At 39.4% G+C, this 19,800-nt stretch overlaps 1 protein-coding gene across 1 annotated transcript in view; it reads right to left on the reverse strand.

The window, feature by feature from the left end:
• Positions 1-263: 263 nt before the first annotated feature.
• The window catches only part of igsf10 (immunoglobulin superfamily, member 10), a 62,271-nt gene continuing 42,734 nt past the window's right edge, over positions 264-19,800 (reverse strand). Inside the window, exons 4-7 of the mRNA XM_079885710.1 lie at positions 9,778-10,168; positions 4,754-8,512; positions 3,675-4,575; positions 264-2,329 (exon numbers count right to left, since the gene is read on the reverse strand). Coding sequence (XP_079741836.1) covers positions 415-2,329; positions 3,675-4,575; positions 4,754-8,512; positions 9,778-10,168 — 6,966 coding nt within the window. The 3' untranslated portion in view covers positions 264-414. The remainder of the gene's footprint in view (positions 2,330-3,674; positions 4,576-4,753; positions 8,513-9,777; positions 10,169-19,800) is intronic.

Raw genomic sequence — 19,800 nt, forward strand, 5'->3', positions numbered from 1 at the left:
TAAACGTCCCAATACAATTGTACTAAATGGCATAGAACTTTCAATAAAAAGCGTAGTCATTTACTTATTACTTTTATACACTTTTATTTTATTTTAGTTTTAGTTAGTTAAAAAAACATGTCAATTAGGCAAAACATAATAATTTGATAACATTCACTCTGATATATTCTTCTACATGTTCATGACATACAATTACATTTTAATAATTCAATATGGATGTAATGTGTGTATATATATATATATATATATATATATATATATATATATATATATATAATGGAATCGTCAGAGTTCTTTGTTTTCCTCCCATACAGCATAATTACCCATGTTTTGTCAACCTTCACACAACCCATTCACACGGCTATTCCTTTTGAATAGTCACAGTGGTAAAGTCATGAAGTCATGACCCTCTACTTATCTTATTGTTATGTATGTTGTTCTGGTGTGTCTGCCCAGGTAATTAAAGGCTATACACTTGTAATTACCAGAATGTGCTCTTGTGGGATTTCGAATTATAAGTGTCCCTTGTGCATGGAGAAGCTCACCGCCTACAGGTCGCTCCTTTCCAGTCGTAGAAAGAACAGACCCATCTGGCAGCTCCCAGGTTATCTCTGGTGTAGGTATTCCATTAGCAATGCATTTAAGATGAACAGGAACTCCAGCCACTCCTCTCATAGTTGGTGGTGGTCCATTAGTGATTCGGGGTTGATATGCAATAATTATGACAGGCACAGCAAGAACTGCCTCACCAGCATCATTCTTTGCTCGGCACACATAATTCCCGCGATCATTCATGGTTGTATCATGTACAACAAGTGTCCCATTGTCCATTAAATGGTAGCGTCCACTCACCTGTGGACGTGCAAGAACAAAACCTCCTGGTGTGGTCCAAGAAACACTAGGCCGGATTTCATCTGTCAGGCAATGTAGGAAGAGGGTCTCTCCAGAAATACCTTGAATAACCCCCTTTGGCCGTGTTAGGATATAAGGCTGCTGAATCACCTCAAAAACAACCAGCTTCTCAATATAGCCCATTTTGTTTTTTGCAGCACAACGGTATTTACCTGTGTCCTCTATGCTGGAGTTATAAATAACAAACGTGCCATCCTTACCCAGATGATACCGTGAGCCCTCAAACCCAGGTCCTCCACTGAACCGAGTTCTATTGGGTAGTGTCCATATGATCTCAGGTGTGGGTTGCCCATCAGCAGAACAGTTTAGCATTGCAGTTCTCCCTACCCGAGTCACCACTCTCTCATTAAATGGGTTCTTAAAAATGGGCCTCCTGAGCTTGTCGGTCACTTCCAGTTGAACCACCATGACTGCTTCACCTCCATTATTCTGAGCCATACAAATAAATTCTGCTGTATCCGACGGCCGAACATTACGGATCTCTAGTGTACCATTGTGATGGACATTAATCCTGCTCCCATAATATGGAGCAGTAAGAAATATATTGTCAGGCATGATCCATGTGATCTTTGGTGCTGGATTCCCTTCAGCCTTGCAGTCTATTATCTTTCTAGTATGTTTGATCGCTGTATCTTTCATCACAGTTCTATTTTGTTTGAAGCCATTGATGATGGGTGGGTTACCATCAATATCCAGCTTGTATACTTTATTCTCCTCACCTGCAGCATTCCGAGCCATGCAGATATACTCCCCAGAATCAACTAATTTAACATTTCGTATATCAAGGGACCCATTAGCATGCACTAAGTAACGCTCATTTGATGCAGCAATCATGTCTTTGGAAGGCAGCATCCAAAGGACCTTTGGCTTGGGCTCACCTATAGCCTTACAGTCAAACAGAACGTTTCCACCTGGCTTCACTTTGGCATAGGAGAGCTTAGGGTGTTCAATGCGAGGCACTGCAGTTACCACACTTATGTGAACATGCATTTTGTCCTTACCCAGTTTGTTTTCAGCATAACAGGTATAGTCACCTTCCTCATCAGTACCCACTTTATTCAGGTACAGTGTTCCATTATTAAACAAGATGTAGCGTTTAAACTGATCCCCTTCTGTTCCATCTGCTTGCAGGGCACTATTCACCAAGGTACCATCAGGAAGTCCCCAAGATATCTCTGGCATGGGGACACCAGCAGCCATACAGTCCACTTTTAGGTCATTGCCATAAAGCACTTGCTTCCTACTAAAGATGTTTGGATCAATCCGAGCTGGCTTCATAGAAACTGACACCCCCATTAGCTGTGCATCATCCCCAACTTTGTTGCGTGCAACACAAAGGAAGTCCCCAGCATCTTTTTCATTGACTGATTCAATGATGAGGGTACCATTTTCCAGGACTTTGATACGACTGCCCATTCTGAAATGAGAATGTGATATTTTTAAATGCATGTTTACATCATGAATTTGGTTTGAGAACATTTACAGAATTGTTGATATAGGATATGCATTTATATACTCATATTTCATTATTTTATCATAATTGAGATGCAATCTAATCGTTAATTCCAGGGTTAAATTAGTTATGCAAAACATAAAATAAAATTAATAATAGTCATTGCATTAAAAAAAAAATCATTGTCCAGTACTCACAAATAAGTCAAACTCAAAAGTTGTGGGGAATCTCTTCCAGTGGCTATGTTTACATGCACAACTTTTTTTCAATCGGAATTAAATCATTCTGATCGATTCATTTTTTTTGACATGCGCACACTGCACAAATATACAGAGTTTCCCGCTGTTTGCACATACTATTCTCCTACATTGCCTCTTTTCCTTGTTTTAAAAAGCACACTTAATATTGATCTATTTTGGGTCCTGATTAGGAGACGACAAGCACATGAACCATTGTGCTGTGCTGCTTATATTTATCAATCAATAAAAACACCCCTTTCTGCGGCCAAAATAAAGTGTCTGTGGGTGAGACTATGTGTCACGATCAGGTTCAGATGAAGATGATGAAAAAGGTTCAAACAGGTTTCTACAAACAAAAAGTTCTTTAAAAAAAAAAAAAAAAAAAAAAAAAAACTCAGAGAAGGCAAAACCATCAAGTGCAGGTGAAGGAACAACTTAGGGAACACAAACCAGGATAATTAATCACATACACATATGAACAAATGATAACGGTAACCAAGGAGACAAATGAGTGGTGGGAATCTCAACAAATAAAAGAAAACTGAAAGTTCATAAAAACAAAACTAAACAACGGTGACAGTATGAAGTGAGGACTGATGGGACATAGTTCTGCTCCACTTCACAGATGATGAGTGGTAGGAGAATTTTAGAATAACACGACAGTCATTTTTATGACATTTTATTTAACAACGACTGCAGCGCGTTCCGAGTGTCATACGTCATTAAGCCATTTCTACGTCATTGCACAAGTGCAGTCCTTTCCAGTTTCGGTTTTCAATTCGATCAAGTGTTTACATGTCCCTTCGATCGGATTAGAAAAGGAATAAACCACCCCTTCCAATCCGATCGAAATTTCATTTGGATCAAGCTCGAATTGATTAAGGTGTCTACATGTAGGCTTTTCAGTCCGATTGAGCCGTCAATCCCATTACTAACGGATTATTTGTTTGCATATAAACTTAGCCATTCAGAGATAGTAAAGAGTATTTTGCAATTACAACATTACAAACTTCAGCTTTGTTTTTGCATTCAAACAATTGTTTTTAATGATAAAGTCTGTTATAGTCTACCTGTGCGATTGATCCACAAGAGCCTTGGAAGGAAGCCTCCAAATAATTTGAGGTTTTGGGTTCCCAACCGCAGAGCAGTTCAGATGAAGAAGATCACCATATATCACATCATTTCGCATTTGTGATGTCTCAATGATCTGAGGGGCAGTTTCTGTTGTCTTCACAGAAAGTGTGACAACACGCCGTTCTGATCCTGTAGAGCTTGTTGCAATACACTCATATTTTCCACTTTCAGTTATTTCTACGTTCCTGAGGTAAAGTGTTCCATTAACAAAAACTGAAACTTTGCTGAGTGAGTAAGTTAGAGGCCATACTATCCTGCCATCATGTAAGACCCAGTGTGTTGTGGGTTGCGGGTCACCATAAGTGGTACATGGAATAAGGAGATTCTGCCCAGTATCAGCTTTCACCAGCTGTCGCTTCTCTTCCAGTATTACTGGCGGTGCTGCTACCACCTGTAGATGCACAGTGGCAGTGGCAGTACCAGCTGGATTACTTGCAATACACTTATAATGTCCACGATCTAAAACCGACACCTTTTGAATGGTTAGTGTCCCCATTGTGGTTACTGTTATTCTGTCATGCTCAGTGTTCAGACCTTTAACTTCAGTGTGGTTAGGTAGAATCCATGACACAGTGGGCACTGGTCTGCCTTCTGTCCTGCAATCCATGTGTACAGTTTTCCCAGCAAGAATCTTGATTTCTCTCATCTTTTTCTCCAATATCCGGGTGGGATAGGCCACAACTGACAATGTAACTACAAGCTTGTCAGAACCATACTCGTTCTGGGCAAAACATATGTACTGTCCATGGTCTTTAATGTTTGTTCTTTGGATGAGCAATGTTCCATTCTTCAAAACTTCAAATTTACCCATTTTCCCCTTGATGGTCAACATATTACCTGATGATATAAAGGAGACAAAAAATGATCACCAAACATAAAAAGCCTTATTTTATTTTATGTTGTGACATACCAAAATGTAAAATAAAATAAATATGAAAATGTTCATGGTATAACAATAGAATCCTTTAAAAAAAAATCCTCTGTCAGGGTAGGCTTTGTGGTTTTAATTTTGTACCTGTGGTAGATAAGAATCGGTTCCAGCTGATGATGGGCTCAGGGTTGCCAGTGGCCTTGCAGGGGAGAAACGCATCAGAGTTGGACAGAACAGTAAAACTGGCAGCATTTCCACCATTAATCCTTGGCTTGGAGGTAATATCCCTAATAGATGAGGTGTCATACCTTGTGTTATCATGTGCATTTTCAGTACTACTGCTGTATGGAAATGGAGTGAACATGTTGGCTGTTGAATCAGTCATTGTGTCTGAAGTAACTGTTCTGCTCAGAGGAATACCAGAGGCATTTGGCTGAGGACACTCTAAACAATCCTTGTATTTCTGTTCATGTATGGTTGACTGAACTCTGATCATGGGGCTCTGTGTGGTATATCTCCAACCTCTTTCTGAGGCATTCCTCATATTTGTGTTTACTCTGGTTGTGGCCAATTTGTCAGCGGTTTTAGTCACTTTGATAATTGGGGGTTTTGTGGTTTCTTTTTTTATGGGCTTTCTCCTTCTGGAGCCTCGTCTGTGATAACCAGGCTTTTGGTTTCCCCACAATCCAGTTTGAGAACCTGAGAAGTTATTCTGACCAGTGTTTTGCTTTAGTGCAGTCCTCATTGTTGGTGGGACTGCTAGAGTGTGAGAAACCCATATTGACTCTGTGGTTGTGGACAGGTCATGGAAGGCTGGAAAACTGAAAAACTCAGGTGTTGTAGATGGTGTTACGATATTGTCAGGGAAATGTGTTTCTGTAAAAGAGGAAGAACCTGATGAGTCATCAAATGATGTCTCTGGAGTATTGATATTGTGTCTTGTCGCTGGAGGAGAGGCTATAATATGTGTAGGATGCACTTCTGTAGTAGGTGCTGCAGTTATTGCCTTGTAAGGTTCTGCTTTGGATGCTGAGGTCATCTGCTCCACATTAGTGGACAACGTAAATGGGTTTTGATGCTTGCTGAGGGTTTCTTTTAGTTCCCCCTTGTGTCCAAATGGTCTATGCCATGGAATCTTCCCATGTGTAATTTTAGAAGACATCACGGATGGGGATGTGGTTGTAGTTGTGAAAATTAGTTCTTTCTCTATTGAATTGAAATAACTTTTATAATCACTGGATTCTTCAGAAATGGTGTGCATTTGTGAATCAGTAACAGTGAAAGTCTTTCCAGAGACTGACAAATCAGTTGCCATGGCAGGTTTTTCTGTCACTCTCAAAGAGGAAGTTGGCATGTGATGCCTAGATGTAGGGTTGACAAGGCTTTGATCCACGGATGTTTTGCATTTATCTGTTGACACTCCAGATGTAACTCTTTTCCCATAGCCACAATTTGTGATTTTGTCCACAGCGTGTGAAAATGTGAGATTGTATTCCTTGTTTATAGAAAGATGTTTAAATTTATCAAGTAAATATTGTATGTCTGTAATTTTGCTGGGCCGAATGATCCTACGTCTTCCATGAAATTTACGTCTCTTTCCTGATTGCATCTTTTTGGATGGAACAATTTGGATCTGGTGTTTGGAAATGATGGTGGACCCAGGAAGGAGCTCTGACTTGATTCTTTGAGTGGTCTGAAATGTGATCTTTTCTCTGTCTTCTTCGGTTGTGGTGACTGCTGTTAATATGGCATGACTCTTTGGTTCAAAATAGGTGACATTTGGGCCCTGGAAGTTGTAAAGTGGTGTAGCTCTGGTAGTAACATCTTCTGAGTCCCCAGAGAACAGAAGCTCTGTAACTTCTGTCAGAAAAGGTTTGAGAGTAATGAGTTTCCCTAAGGGTCTATTTGTTGCTCTCTCATATATGAGGGTTTTACCATCAATATTACTTAACATATAATCTGACTTGGTTGTATTCAGGGTTGTCTCATCTTTTTGAGTCCCATAATTACTCAAAGTGTAACTTGCTGTAATCAGGGTGGCAGGTGTCTGAGTCTGAGTGTGTGATGTTGCTGTGACCAAATTCGTTTTTTCTTTTGCTCTTAAGATGTTTCTAGTTTTATTAGATATTACTTCAATGAAAGTACTGTTGACAGTTTTGTAAGTTTCTGTGATTTTAATATCTGTGGTTGTAATGGTGCTAACTGGTTTATGCTCAAGTGTTTGAGTAGTTGTCATTACAATAAATTCATCTTCAGATATACCATCCCCTGAGGTTGTGTCAATGTCATCAGAGGATTCTTTAAGTGTTTTAGACACATCTAAACTGGCTGTCTTTATAATTCCTCCTTTAATTTGAGAATTATCAATGAAAGTGGCACCTTCTTTCTTGTACTTTTTATTAAAAAATCTTCTAGAGTTCCCTCCTTTCCCTATTCTAACAGTGGGAATCTTATTAAATCTGGACCTTAGCCAAGTGTATGGTCTCCCTGAGGTAATTCTCCTTGACTCCTCACCAACCCTTTGTGAGAGATACATACTTCCAAGTTTCTGGCTATCATCAATTTGTACAACATGATCAACAGATTCCTTTACATAAGTTGGCCTTGTGCTATTTGACACATCATCAAGAATAGTTACTTGAGAAACTGTCATATCTACCCCTAGAAAATTTCCAGCTAAACATCTGTAAAACCCTGTGTCTCTGGATGTCAGTCCATGTATTACCAAAGTTCCATTTTTGTGGAGCTCTTTGTTGCCATAGGATTTGTCTAAAATTGTGTGGTCAGGAAGTATCCACTGAATGGAAGCCTGTGGATTACTGGCTGATGTACAATCAAGAAGTAGGTTCTGACCAAGGGTATGTGAGACTCTGATACCATTAATCTCTTCTTCTTCAGGATCCAGGGGCAGCACAGTTACCCTGAAGGCAAGAACATCTGCTTCCTGGTAGTTAGTTGTAATGCACTGATAGACACCTGTATCTGAGATTTCAACCGATTTTAAAGTAAGCCTTCCTTCATAAGTTACTACGAGCCTTTGATCCTCACTGTTGTATGGTGCACGTAATTTACTTCCATCTGGAAGAATCCATTCAACAATGGGTTTAGGATCCCCAACAGTCTGGCAATTCAATTCAGTCACACCACCAGCAAGGACTATGTGTTCAGTTCTGGTCTGGTTGTCCCTTCTTATCATTGCCCAGCTAGACTGGACTCTACTATCCTTGCTGCTGTCAACATCTACTTGAACATTGGATAAATACTTCATAGTAAGGGTTGGGAATGTTGTTTTAACACGGTCCAGCTGTAGCAGGACTGTGCCTTGCATTAACCATTCAGGATTGGCTTTGATTTTTGCTTCAACTTCTGTAAAAATATCATCTGCAGTGGGTTGTACTTGTTTGTATGTGTAAACTGTATCTGGTTTAAAAGAAAGTAATAATCCTCGCTCAAGTCTCATCGGGGAGTCGCTATAGGTAGCCAAAATGTTCCAAATCTGGCGTATATTGTCATAGTCAATGTTGCAGATCAGCGATGTAGAAACAATTGCACTCAGGGCAGTTAAATCTTTGCCATTCTGTCGAAAGGTTGCAGTCAAGTTTTCCATTCCTGTAGGTCTCTGCACAACACATGCTATCCTAGCATCATTGTGGAATTGATCTGTGATGTTCATTTCCAACATCCCAATGGGTGCAACAAAATCCTTAGGAGAGACTAAGGTATAGTCACCATCACCCAAGGTAAAATTCCTCTGTTTTAAGTGAGGATGAATCCATGGTCTGGTGCATGTGTAGCTATCACTTTGCAAATGCACAATGCTGCTTCCTCTGGAGGAAATTGGGAATTCACAGACGGGACACTGTTCTTTTATAAACTTCCTGTCTCTTTTGCATTTTAGAACACCTGCAAAAGTAAAATTAATTATCAGTATAACTATATGCATATATATATATATATATATATATATATATATATATATATATATATAATGCCATTTATTGGAAAAAGTCCAGTTCCTGATTTTTTTACACTTATGTTTGTCCTGCTTTTTAAAGTGCCCCTATTATGCAATTTTAAAGGCTCCTAACTTGTTTCGGGGGTCTCCTACAACAGGTTTACAAACAAACAGTTTTTTTTTATTTTATCATAAAATACATTGCACTTCACCACATTTTTCAATGATTCTCAAACGACTAGATGGATGAATCAGCTGCTGATTGGTCAAATGGCCCAGTCTGTTGTCATCAGTCTACCGCGTACAGCTCATGTTTCGGAAGCTAAACGGCCATTACCATAACTGTACTTCAGCTCCATCTGGAGGCGTCCTAAAGCTCAGCGATTGTACACACTGTACACACTGTAACGATGACGTTGATTTTAACATATTAATCCAAGCACGAGTCCGACGATGAAACATTGGAAGAACTAGTTATTCAACCTGATCCTCCATCGCAAGGACAACTCAAGCAGGACGTTTCTCAGTGATGCGCTATTCATTTTGAGGTACATTATGAGATGTTTCAACTGTAATTCCTCACCATCAGCATTAACAGGAGTATGTCCATTAAAAAAACAATGTTTATATTTCTAATTTTTTGCAGTGAACTGTATCAATAACAGTGCATTCGTTAGCCCAGCACTAATGTGAATGACTAATGAAACAAACGTTTGTAAAACAAATCTTGCTCCTTTATCTTTACTCAAAGTAGTAAGAACAACAGACAATCTGCATTAATAGACTCAGTTGGTAATAGTGGCCCACAACTGATTAGCAGAAGTATTTCAGTTAGACAGTAATAATGTGAATTAGCTGGAAACTTATACAATATAAAACACATATCTATGTATTTTGAACACCCGGTAGAAAATCTATATACATCAATAATTATTCATACTTACAGGTTGTGATTCTGAGGAGCAAGCTGGTCCAAAAAAAAGGGCATCTTTCAAGGGCAACTCAGAGATTTGAGAAGCAGTCATCAGTAAAATGACGTTTGAGGGCTGGTCAGGTTGTTTGCGGGCGGATATTTTTCATGCAATTTCGACTTTACAACTTTGCAGAACGTTTACATTCACATACAGCTATATTACACACTGCATGCAAGGGAATATTCGGAAAAAAAACATAATGGGGCACTTTAAAAAAGTTCAATATAGACCAATCTCACCTGGGTGTTTCTCTATCCAATGGACAAGCCAACCCATCCGACAATCACATGACCAGGGGTTTCCACTAAGGAAGAGATTCTCAATATTGTAGCAGCCAGCAAATATAGTTGCAGGCAATGTGGTTAAAGCATTGTCTGACAAGTAAATGGTCTTGAGAGATGACCATTTCAAAATCTGGCTGAACTGCAGTGATATAAATGTATCTGGATGAAGCTGTTGGAGTTGGTTTCCCTCAAGGTTGATCAACTGCAGCATTTTCAATCCATAAAAACTTTCTGGGTGTATGAAGTTAATGTGATTATGGTCCATATGAAGACGTAAAAGATTGTTCAGGCCTCTAAATGTGTTCTTGTCAAGCTTCTCAACTCTGTTATAACTCATTTTCAGAACCTAGACATGCAAATAAAAACAAATCGTTAAGACATGAAAATAAAGTGACTGTATATTATTTTTTAAATTGACTCCATTTCAGAGAGGCTTCAGACCTTTTCAATGGCCTCAGCTAAAAACACAAATTATAGAAACAAAACAACTTCAGTTATATCACAATTCCTATAAAATACACATTTTTTAATAAGTATCAAGTCCAGCACACAATTATAACAAATGTAATGTTAAAGTTATGTTAATGTAAATTTGGAAAAGTGCTCTTGAAATCATAAAACAATATATGTGACCCTGGACCACAAATATAGTTACTGGTCTGGAGAGACTGGATAAAAAGCTGTGGCCAGACCTGGAAAGACTGAGCGTGACCATTCTAAACCCCGATCTTCTGAATTATTGGAGTTATTTAATTGTGCAGAGCACATTTTTGAGTTTTGAATAAAAGTCTATTACATTGATTCACCAACCCTGTCCTTCCCCCAAACTTGAACCTTGTAACAAAGGCAATGTAGATATTAAGTGGCTCTAGTACCATTTAACATTTAATCATTTAGCAGACACTTTTATCTAAAGCTGCTTACAAATTGAGGAGAACAATAGAAGCAATCAAACCAACAATAGGGCAATAATCAGAGATGGGGACTCGAGTCACATGGCTTGACTCGAGTCGCAAATTTAAGGACTTGAGACTTGCTTGACTAAATTAAAGGGGGGGTGAATTGCTGTTTCATGCATACTGAGTTTTTTACACTGTTAAAGAGTTGGATTCCCATGCTAAACATGGACAAAGTTTCAAAAGTTAAGTTGTACGTTTGAAGGAGTATTTTTGTTCCAAAAATACTCCTTCCGGTTTGTCACAAGTTTCGGAAAGTTTTTTTCGAGTATGGCTCTGTCTTACGTAAGATAGAGCGGAATTTCCTTATATGGGTCCTAAGGGCACTTCTCCGCGGCCGCGCGCGCACTCGCAGACCAGAGAGAGAAGAGAGCGAAAGCAGTACGTTACCTCAAAGCGCTATGCTCGGCTTTTAGGGAAGTCAATGTCACCAAAGAAGTGGGTTTTTGGTTGGCAGGGCAAGACAACCCTGCACAGATTCCCAAAGAACCCAGCGTTAAGGGAATAGTGGATGGAGTTTGTTTTTTTCGAAGCATCAACGGAGGTTGTGCACGACTCTTTGTTCCCTGCATTTCGACGATGATTGTTTTATAAACAAAGCCCAGATCGACTTATTTGCAGATCGTCTAATGCTTAAGGATCGAGCAGTCACGGTGAGTAAACTACTTCAAATGTCTCTCTGTGTTGTTGTTAGATCAGTTAGCACAGCTATAGCACACCGCCCACACGGCCCGCCCCCAGCCGCTCGGTTTTTTCCGGAAAGACTCGGTACAGTCAATCTTTCACTTATAAATATAATAAAACTTATCATTGCAACGCAGTTTCTGCACTCTCACTAATGATTTCACCAATGCAAACATGAGGTAAGTACAGTAAGAGCTTCGTTGTGCAGTGTAACAGCGTCATTGATTTCAGAACGAGTTTTGGCAAGTGTCCAGATAAACTCGCGCTGTGTGATTGACAGTTTGGGCGATTGGAAAGGGATTGTTCTTTGATGGCTTTCTGTATATATTTTAATCACAGTTTAAATAAGATTATTTTCATCCTACCAAGAGAAACGATGTGAAGTTGATCGTTTAGTCACTGGCTTGATTTACTGATGCATAAACAGTATTGAACGATTTTGAGAGAAAGATTATCTGTCTGAACTTGAACAATTACACATCAGAAATTCACGTAACCCACTGGTTCTTCAGAGGCTCGGATGAAGGAACTAAAAAAATACTTTTGTGTTCATTTGTACATCCAAACACTGAGCAACTGCCATGATTCACTCGTTTGCAAGCCATGATGTCTCTTGAGGAAAAACCAATATCGCGTTTGCGCCGCTCATTTTCTCATGGGTGGCCAAATTCTCTTTGCATCAAAGAAGAGAAAGGGGAGGTGACCTTTCCCCTTATGACGACATAAAGGGAAGATTCTAGATTCGCCCGTCTGAGCTTTTATTTTCTCAAAAATACCCATGGCTTGGTTTACACCTATCAAAATATCTAGCCACTGGGGGACCATAGGCAGGCTAAGGGAATTCATATTAATGTTAAAAAAATGTCATGTCATGGGATCTTTAACCTGTTTGTTATAGAATTTGACTAATGTTAAATCTAGAGAGAATAGTGGTCAAAACAGCATGCCTGTAAAGTGATCCACTAGAGGCAAGTGTAAATGAGAACCCAAGTGCAGTTTATTATAAACAAAACCAAACATGAAACAAAAACATGGCATGGCATGACAAGACAACTCAAAACATGAACATGAACATGAACTCACAAACAATGGTTACAGGGAACAATACTAGACAAAGACACATGGCAAACATAAGGGCTTAACTACACACAAGACTAATGACAAGACAAGGGACACCTGTGAACAATGAAACAATGAACCAATGACAACATGACACATCAGACAAGGGAACACATGGCAGGATCACATGACTTACAAGGGATCACATGACAGACAAGGAAACATGACGTGAACAAACCCAAAAACAAAACCGTGACAATGCCTCTTTATACAAAATTGTGTTTTCATATGTAGCTTAAGGCTGTCAATAGATTAAAATGATAATTAGCCTAATGATGGCATATGTTTTGTAGCATTTATGTATGTTGCATAAATTCGCAGACATTTGCCACAGTTTCTTTCAAATCATAGTGCTTTACTGCCAAATATGTCACTCTTTCAAATGGCGAAAAATAACATACAAAACTGTTAATGTTTTGTTGTGTTTTATGCTTCTCTTAAAGCAGGGTCAGACGTTATCAGGGGGTTGGGGGGCAAAATGCCAGTAGAATTAATACAATGCACCCAAAATTCAAGATATGGTGGAAAAAATGGCCCTAGTATGAGTTATTGTTTACAACATATGATATTAATCAATATTTCTAGAATATTGAAGCGATAGCAAATGTGATAATGATTTTATACAACTGTTCAGTAAACATAGAGTCAATATTGTGATAATTGACATTTTAGACATGATATTGTCATTATTCTCTGTTTTTGCTTTATTTCTCCAATGACAATAATTCCAAACAAGTCACAGAAAAAGAGTTAGGAGTTACGTGTCTCTGAACGAATCCGGGGCTTTGTGATTCAGTGACCTATTTGCTTAGTTCCAGAATGAATCTGCCGTTTTGAACGAATCAGTTGAATGAATGCTTCTATGACTCGTTTATTAAGACGGTGATTTGCCGCCACCTACTGGCTGTTTTAATTTCATAATTAAAAATAATTTATAATTTTTTAGCATCTAATTAATTCTATATTAAAATTATTATATTTAAATAATTAATCTCATACAATTATGCTGTTGTAATTGCAGTGTAAATGCATGGTTAGAAAAAAATAGTAAGAACATAGAAAAAGAAATGCCCTTGGAAATCAATTTAAGGGGTCAATGTCATGGAGCCACCAGATCAGCACGCTCCGCCCACTCGTTCACTCTCCCCGGAATTCTATTTCACCGAACCTGCACTTCATCATCAACACACACTATAAAGATATACTTCTCCTTCACTTCCCTGTCTGGTCTCGTCCTTACGTGAACATATAGACTCTATTCGCATAATTACCGATTCCTACCTACCTCGAAGACTCCTCGCCTGAACTTTGTCTCCGATCATTCCGTCTTCCGTCTTCTGTCATCTGTCTCCTGCCATCAGCCTGCCGAATCCTCTTCCATCCCCTGCAAACTAGACATCAAGATTAAGTTCCTCATCAAGTTCTGATTCTCCAATACAGACTCACCAGTCTCCTCTGCTGTTCCACTCTGTGCCTCTGTTCAATAAAACTCTGTTTTGAACTCTTTACCTGTGTGCTTCTATCTGTATCGTGACTGTCAAACATTGGCCCTTAATGGGAAAGTTAATTTCTGCCGGTGATATTCCATAAAAAAATATATATAAGCAAAGTTAAACATATGACATTTACTGTAAAACCAATATAATTAATGCATCACACTTGTGAATTTACCTACAACTGTTTTATCTTCAACATTTTTCGTATAATTGTTATTATAAAATAATTCAATGATTATTATTAATATTACGATATAGATGGATAAAAAAGGTAATCATTTCTAAGGGGAAAATAAGGTTGAGGCCAATATAAACTTTACTTCTTTAATTCAGTTTGGTATTATAACTTGACTTCACTTGACCCTTAGCAGGATTCGACTTGACTTGCTTGAAGTGAGCCACTGACTTGACTTGACTTGCTTGGTTTGTGTGTACTGCGACTTGTGACTTAAACATTTGTAACTTGCTCCCACCTCTGGCAATAATATGTAAGAATAAACAGAATAGAAGTGAAGTGAGTTAAGCAAGTCATTCCATAAGCAGAGAACAGTCAAGGTAATGGTCTGTGAAAGTGATTTTGTGCCCGGATTTTGTCACTTGCAGAACGGCAGCTTCTGGAGGGCACATACTGTAAGTCTGAAATAGTGAGTTTATGTATAGGGGTGCAGAGCCAGTGGTTGTTCTGTAGGCAAATATCAGTGTCTTGAATTTGATGCGAGCTGCAATAGGCAACCAGTGCAAATAGTTGAAGAGAGGTGTGATGAGCGCTCTTTTCTGGCACATGAAAGACCACTCTCGCTGCTGCATTCTGGATCAGTTGCAGAGGTTTAACAGTAGGCCTGCTAAGAGAGCATTAAAATAGTCCAGTCTGGATAAGAACAAGAACTTGGACAAGAAGTTGTGTATCATGCTCAGATAGGAAGGACCTGATCTTCTGTATTTGGAATAAGAAAAATCTGCAGGACTGGGCATTTCCAACAATGTGGTTTTTGAAGTTTAACTGATCATCAATCACAATGGAGAAGTTGTGACAAAGTGTTGGGTTGGCTGAAAACACAAGCAGTTCTATCTTTGCAAGGTTGAGTTGAAGGTGGTGGACCTTCATTTAGAAAGAAATATCTGTCAGCCAGGCTGCGATGTGAGCAGCTTCATTCGGATCATCTGGCTGGAATGAGAGGTAGAGTTGTGTGTCATCAGCATAACAGTAATAGGAAAAGCCATGTTTCTGAATGACAGATGCTAGTGAGGATGTGTAGATAAGAGGTCCAAGCACTGAGCCCTGAGGCACTCCAGTAGCTAGATGTTGCGACTTAGACACCTCTCTCCTCCAAGACACCCTGAAGGACCTACCTGAGATGTAAGACTTGAACCATTGGAGTATGGTTCCTGAGAAGCCCTTTGTCATGTGGGTTGACAGGAGGATCTGGTAGTTGTCAAAAGCAGCAGAGAGATCCAGCAAGATGAGTACTGATGATTTGGAAGTAGTGTTGTCACAATACCAAAATTATTGTTTCGATACCGATACCAAGTCAAGAATTGTCATTTCGATACTTTTTCGATAATTTTCCTGAAAAGGGAGAAACACTCTCAAATATCATTGCTGTGCTTTATTTTAAAACCGGGACAACATTCTAATCATATAACACACTAATAAATGAACATATGAACAGCAGATATATTAAACATTTGAACAAAATATGAAATATCAAAATATAAAAAATAAATTAGAGCAATGACATTCAAGGTAAAAAAATGATAAATTTAGCAGCATTGTCTCAGTTATCATAAGTAACATAAGAGTTACCGGTAATAACTTTATCTTGATTCTGAACTTTGAATAAAAATATGAACAGCGATTATATTAAACAATGTTTAATATTGGTAACATATGATAAGCCTCATTGGTGATATATTTGACATATGGGGAGAGAGTTGTGGAAGGCCTATACTTCATGTTAAACATAAATAGCAGCAAAGACAACGTCGGCAGTGTTGACGGCAAAATAGGCTACATAATATTTCGTTCTGTATTGAGAGGTGCAGTATTTGAAAATCGATAATTTTTTTTTAAATTACATTTATATCTGCATTTTTGTCAAAACCTAGAGACTTTCAAACATCAAAATGTCATTTATTAATATGTATTCGTGTCAAAATGACATAGAAACATTTTTTCCTATTCTATTTTGCCTGGAAACACTTCCAACACGCTTGCGTGTCACGTGAAAAATAGGCGTCGGTTCTATTTCTAACATGCGCGCGTGTCACGCAGGCAGTGTGTTAGCCTACAGTCTATGGTGCTAGCTCTACCTGTTAACATGGGAGCCGAAATAAAAACGCTCACGCCACGCATCCAGTGTGTCGCCGGCCTTACAAATCTGGAACGCGGCCATTCTTAAAGGTATCGATAACTAATACATTTAGGAATCGTGACGTTTTTAATCGCGATACTTTTGAAGTATCGGTGCACCGTGCAACACTATTTGGAAGCTGCTCTTGCCAGTCTCAGAGCTTCAACGACCGAGAGCAGGGCAGTCTCAGTTGAGTTGGCTCTTTTGAAACAAGACTGGTTGTTATCCAGGAGGTTGTTCTGTGTGAAAAAGGTAGAGACTTTACATGATCACAACTCGTTGAAGTGTCTTAGCAATAAATACCGGATACCGGTCTGTAGTTTTCTAAAAGTGCTGGATTTGTTTTTTTGGGGGGGTTCCTCAAGCAGTGAGGTTATCTGAAACCAGCTTAAAGGGACACTTCACCCATTTGCATTAAGCTTTGTATTGTTAGAAAACCAGTCATATATTATAATGGTCGTGGATTTTTCCTTTATTTTTCCCTGAGATGGGAGAAATAAGAATTTAAGTGTTTCACTTCCTGCTTATAATGACGTAAAAATCGTCATTTTGCGTCATAATAAGCAGGAAGTCACATTTCATTGTATAGTGTATGAGACTACAAACACTAGCTCCTCATTATTCCAGGGGGTGGGACCCACTCACCCTACAGGCCTATTACAGATCAGTGGGTGGGACTAAACTTATAAACGCTTATGGAGTCAGATGGGAATTTACGAGAATGGCTGAAGGAACTACACATGATATGGAAGAAGAGGATTTTGAAAGTCTGTTGCTCGAAACAGATGTTCGTGGCTATCTGTACGAGCCGCAATATAGTGAAGAGCAGCTGAGGTTGAGGAACAGGAGGCTGCGGCTGCAGCCGAGGCAGGAGACCTGCCTGTCGCGACCGAGGAGCCTGGGCTTAGAGTCCTGCATGGGACGGGTGATCCGCAAATTTTGCTCAAACAGGTGAAAAATATCCAACTGTGTCGGATACGGGTGCGGGTCGGGTCGGACACGGGAGAAACACGGGTCTAAACACGGGTTTAAAACAATCACATGCAGGCGTAAAAATATATGCATAATTTTAGGAACACATCTACAAATACATGCCTGTATTTTAAGTTGATAAAATAATTTAAAATCCACATCAGTTTATTTGTGCCCACGCGCTATGCCCTCCCAGGAATCTATAACGTTACCTAGGCTACTTTCACTTTTAAAAATTCCTCATAACCGCGCGCGCGATCTGCTTGCAGTCATTGAGATGGATGCTCAGGAGTTGAAGAAAAGAATAGCTAGTAGAGATTGTAAAGTTGTCGACAATACGTCATCAAAAATCAAGTCCAGTGTGTGGGAGAAATTTGGAGTTTCTGAAGAAAATATTGTGAAAGACTTTGCTGCAAACATTTTCGTGTTGGATTATAGCCGCAAATGTGGAACTTCATCGCCGAGGAAGCACGCAGATAACTGTGGTAACAAAGCAGTTCTATCGAACGGTATTTTTCAAATTTAACACTGTTAAGTATGTGTGGTGTGCAGGGCGTGTTTGAACCCAAAATTGTCAGATGTAGGCTAGACGAAATTGCGTGGCAGAATAGTGTTGTAGCCGCGTCTGTTCGATTGGTAAAATGTTATAAGGCTACTCAGTTTTGTGGTAACGTTAGCCATGTTCTTCATGTACTTGTCTTTTGACAGCTTCGGCTGAAGTTGTCCTTGTGTTAATTGTCGTGTAATAACTTCTGTATGACCTGGCAATAAACATTTTTGTAATTGTGTCTAATGTGATTGGTTAAACATCGGTCGGGGGACTGAACATCCCGGTACCATGCAATAGTTCACCATTTCAAAATAAATAGTAACAAGGAATAATTCAATAATGAGTTCGCCAAACAACAATTTTTTTTATGTGAAATTAATTTCAAACTCAAGCGGTAGCTAGCCTAGTGCTTTCTCTGATAGGCGGATTTCTCATAGGCGGTGTTCTGGATTAATGGGAGTGGCTTGTGGAGCTGTGCAAATGTGTTGCATTGTGGGAGTTGTGGTTTTCCATACAAATGCGCCCTAAAGTTACTTTCTGTCATAACTCGGTCAAAAAGGCAACAAATTAGAAAATTTTAATACATTTCGACTACATATATGACCCACTTTCAACAAAGATCAATGTTCCCACGGGTGAAATGCTCCTTTAAATGCTGTGAGAAAGGAACCCGTGATAAGAGAGGTGTTGATGATGTGAGTGAGTGCAAGAATAACTGAAGAAATGGCTTGAAATAGATGAGTGGGGATAGGATCAAGCAGACAGGTAGGGTGACTCTAAAGAATGAGTTTGGAAACGTCTTGCCTCTGAGAGCAGAGAGAAGGGTTGGAATGTGTGTGTGTGTGTTTGCTGTTAAGATGTGTTTGTCAGGTTTTGGTGTGGATAATTGCCTGTTGGTGGTTGTTGTTTTATTTATGAAGAATGTGGCAAAGTCCTCAGCTGTTAGAGTTGATGAAGGAGGAGGAGGACAAAGAAGTGTAATGGTGTTCCCTTCCAAGGGAACTCAACGCTGCGTCATGGTGTTGATGCTATGGGAACAATTCCAGTGCCAGTGTCTGAAGCACATGTGAAATCATGCCAATTCTATTGACTGATGGAGGTCAGATTACGAAGTGTAGCATGTCATCAAGAAAAAGTGCCTGCATTAAAAGTCATCAGCTTCTCTGATATGAGAAAGCCACATATCTGTTTTTATTTGTGTGAATTATTTTTAAGATTGTTTTTCATAGTGTTTGTCTCACTCTGTTATAGATAGTATGGCTGGCAAGCTTTTTTGGAGTTGTGCATCACCTTGCCCTCACTTTTTTATGGGGGACATTCACGATATTTGTGCAATGTGTTTGGGAGCAGAGCATGCTCAGTCAGTCTTCGAGAGGGCTGACTGTCCTCATTGTGAGCATTTCACGATGAGAAAGCTCCATTTCTGCCTGGCTCTCTTCTCAAAGGATGGGAGTCTGGCATTAAGCCTGCATATAAGACTGCAAAGTCAAATTATTCAGACATCGTGGGGTTGGATGAGGATGGTTACAGGGCGATGCCAAGAGTTGAAGAGATGCTTGCTAGCTGGATCCCTGTAAAGATGATTTGAAACAATCTGTATTGTATAAAGCGCTATAGAACATAAAAGTGACTTGACTTGACTATCTATCTCCCCCTGTCTTCAGCATCATCCTGGATGCTTCTAAAATGTCTGCCAGATGGCAGTGGAACAAAAAGGTAGTGAGAAGGAAGCTTAGAGGATTATCAAGGACTGCAGCCACCCATGCAGTCCTTGATGATCCTCCAAGCTTGCTTCCTTACAACGTGAATGGTAAATGTCCTGTAAGGGTGGGAGTTTGCTGCTGTTGAGC

This window comes from Squalius cephalus (genome assembly GCF_949319135.1).
Source record: "Squalius cephalus genome assembly, chromosome: 11".
NCBI classification, from domain to species: domain Eukaryota; kingdom Metazoa; phylum Chordata; class Actinopteri; order Cypriniformes; family Leuciscidae; genus Squalius; species Squalius cephalus.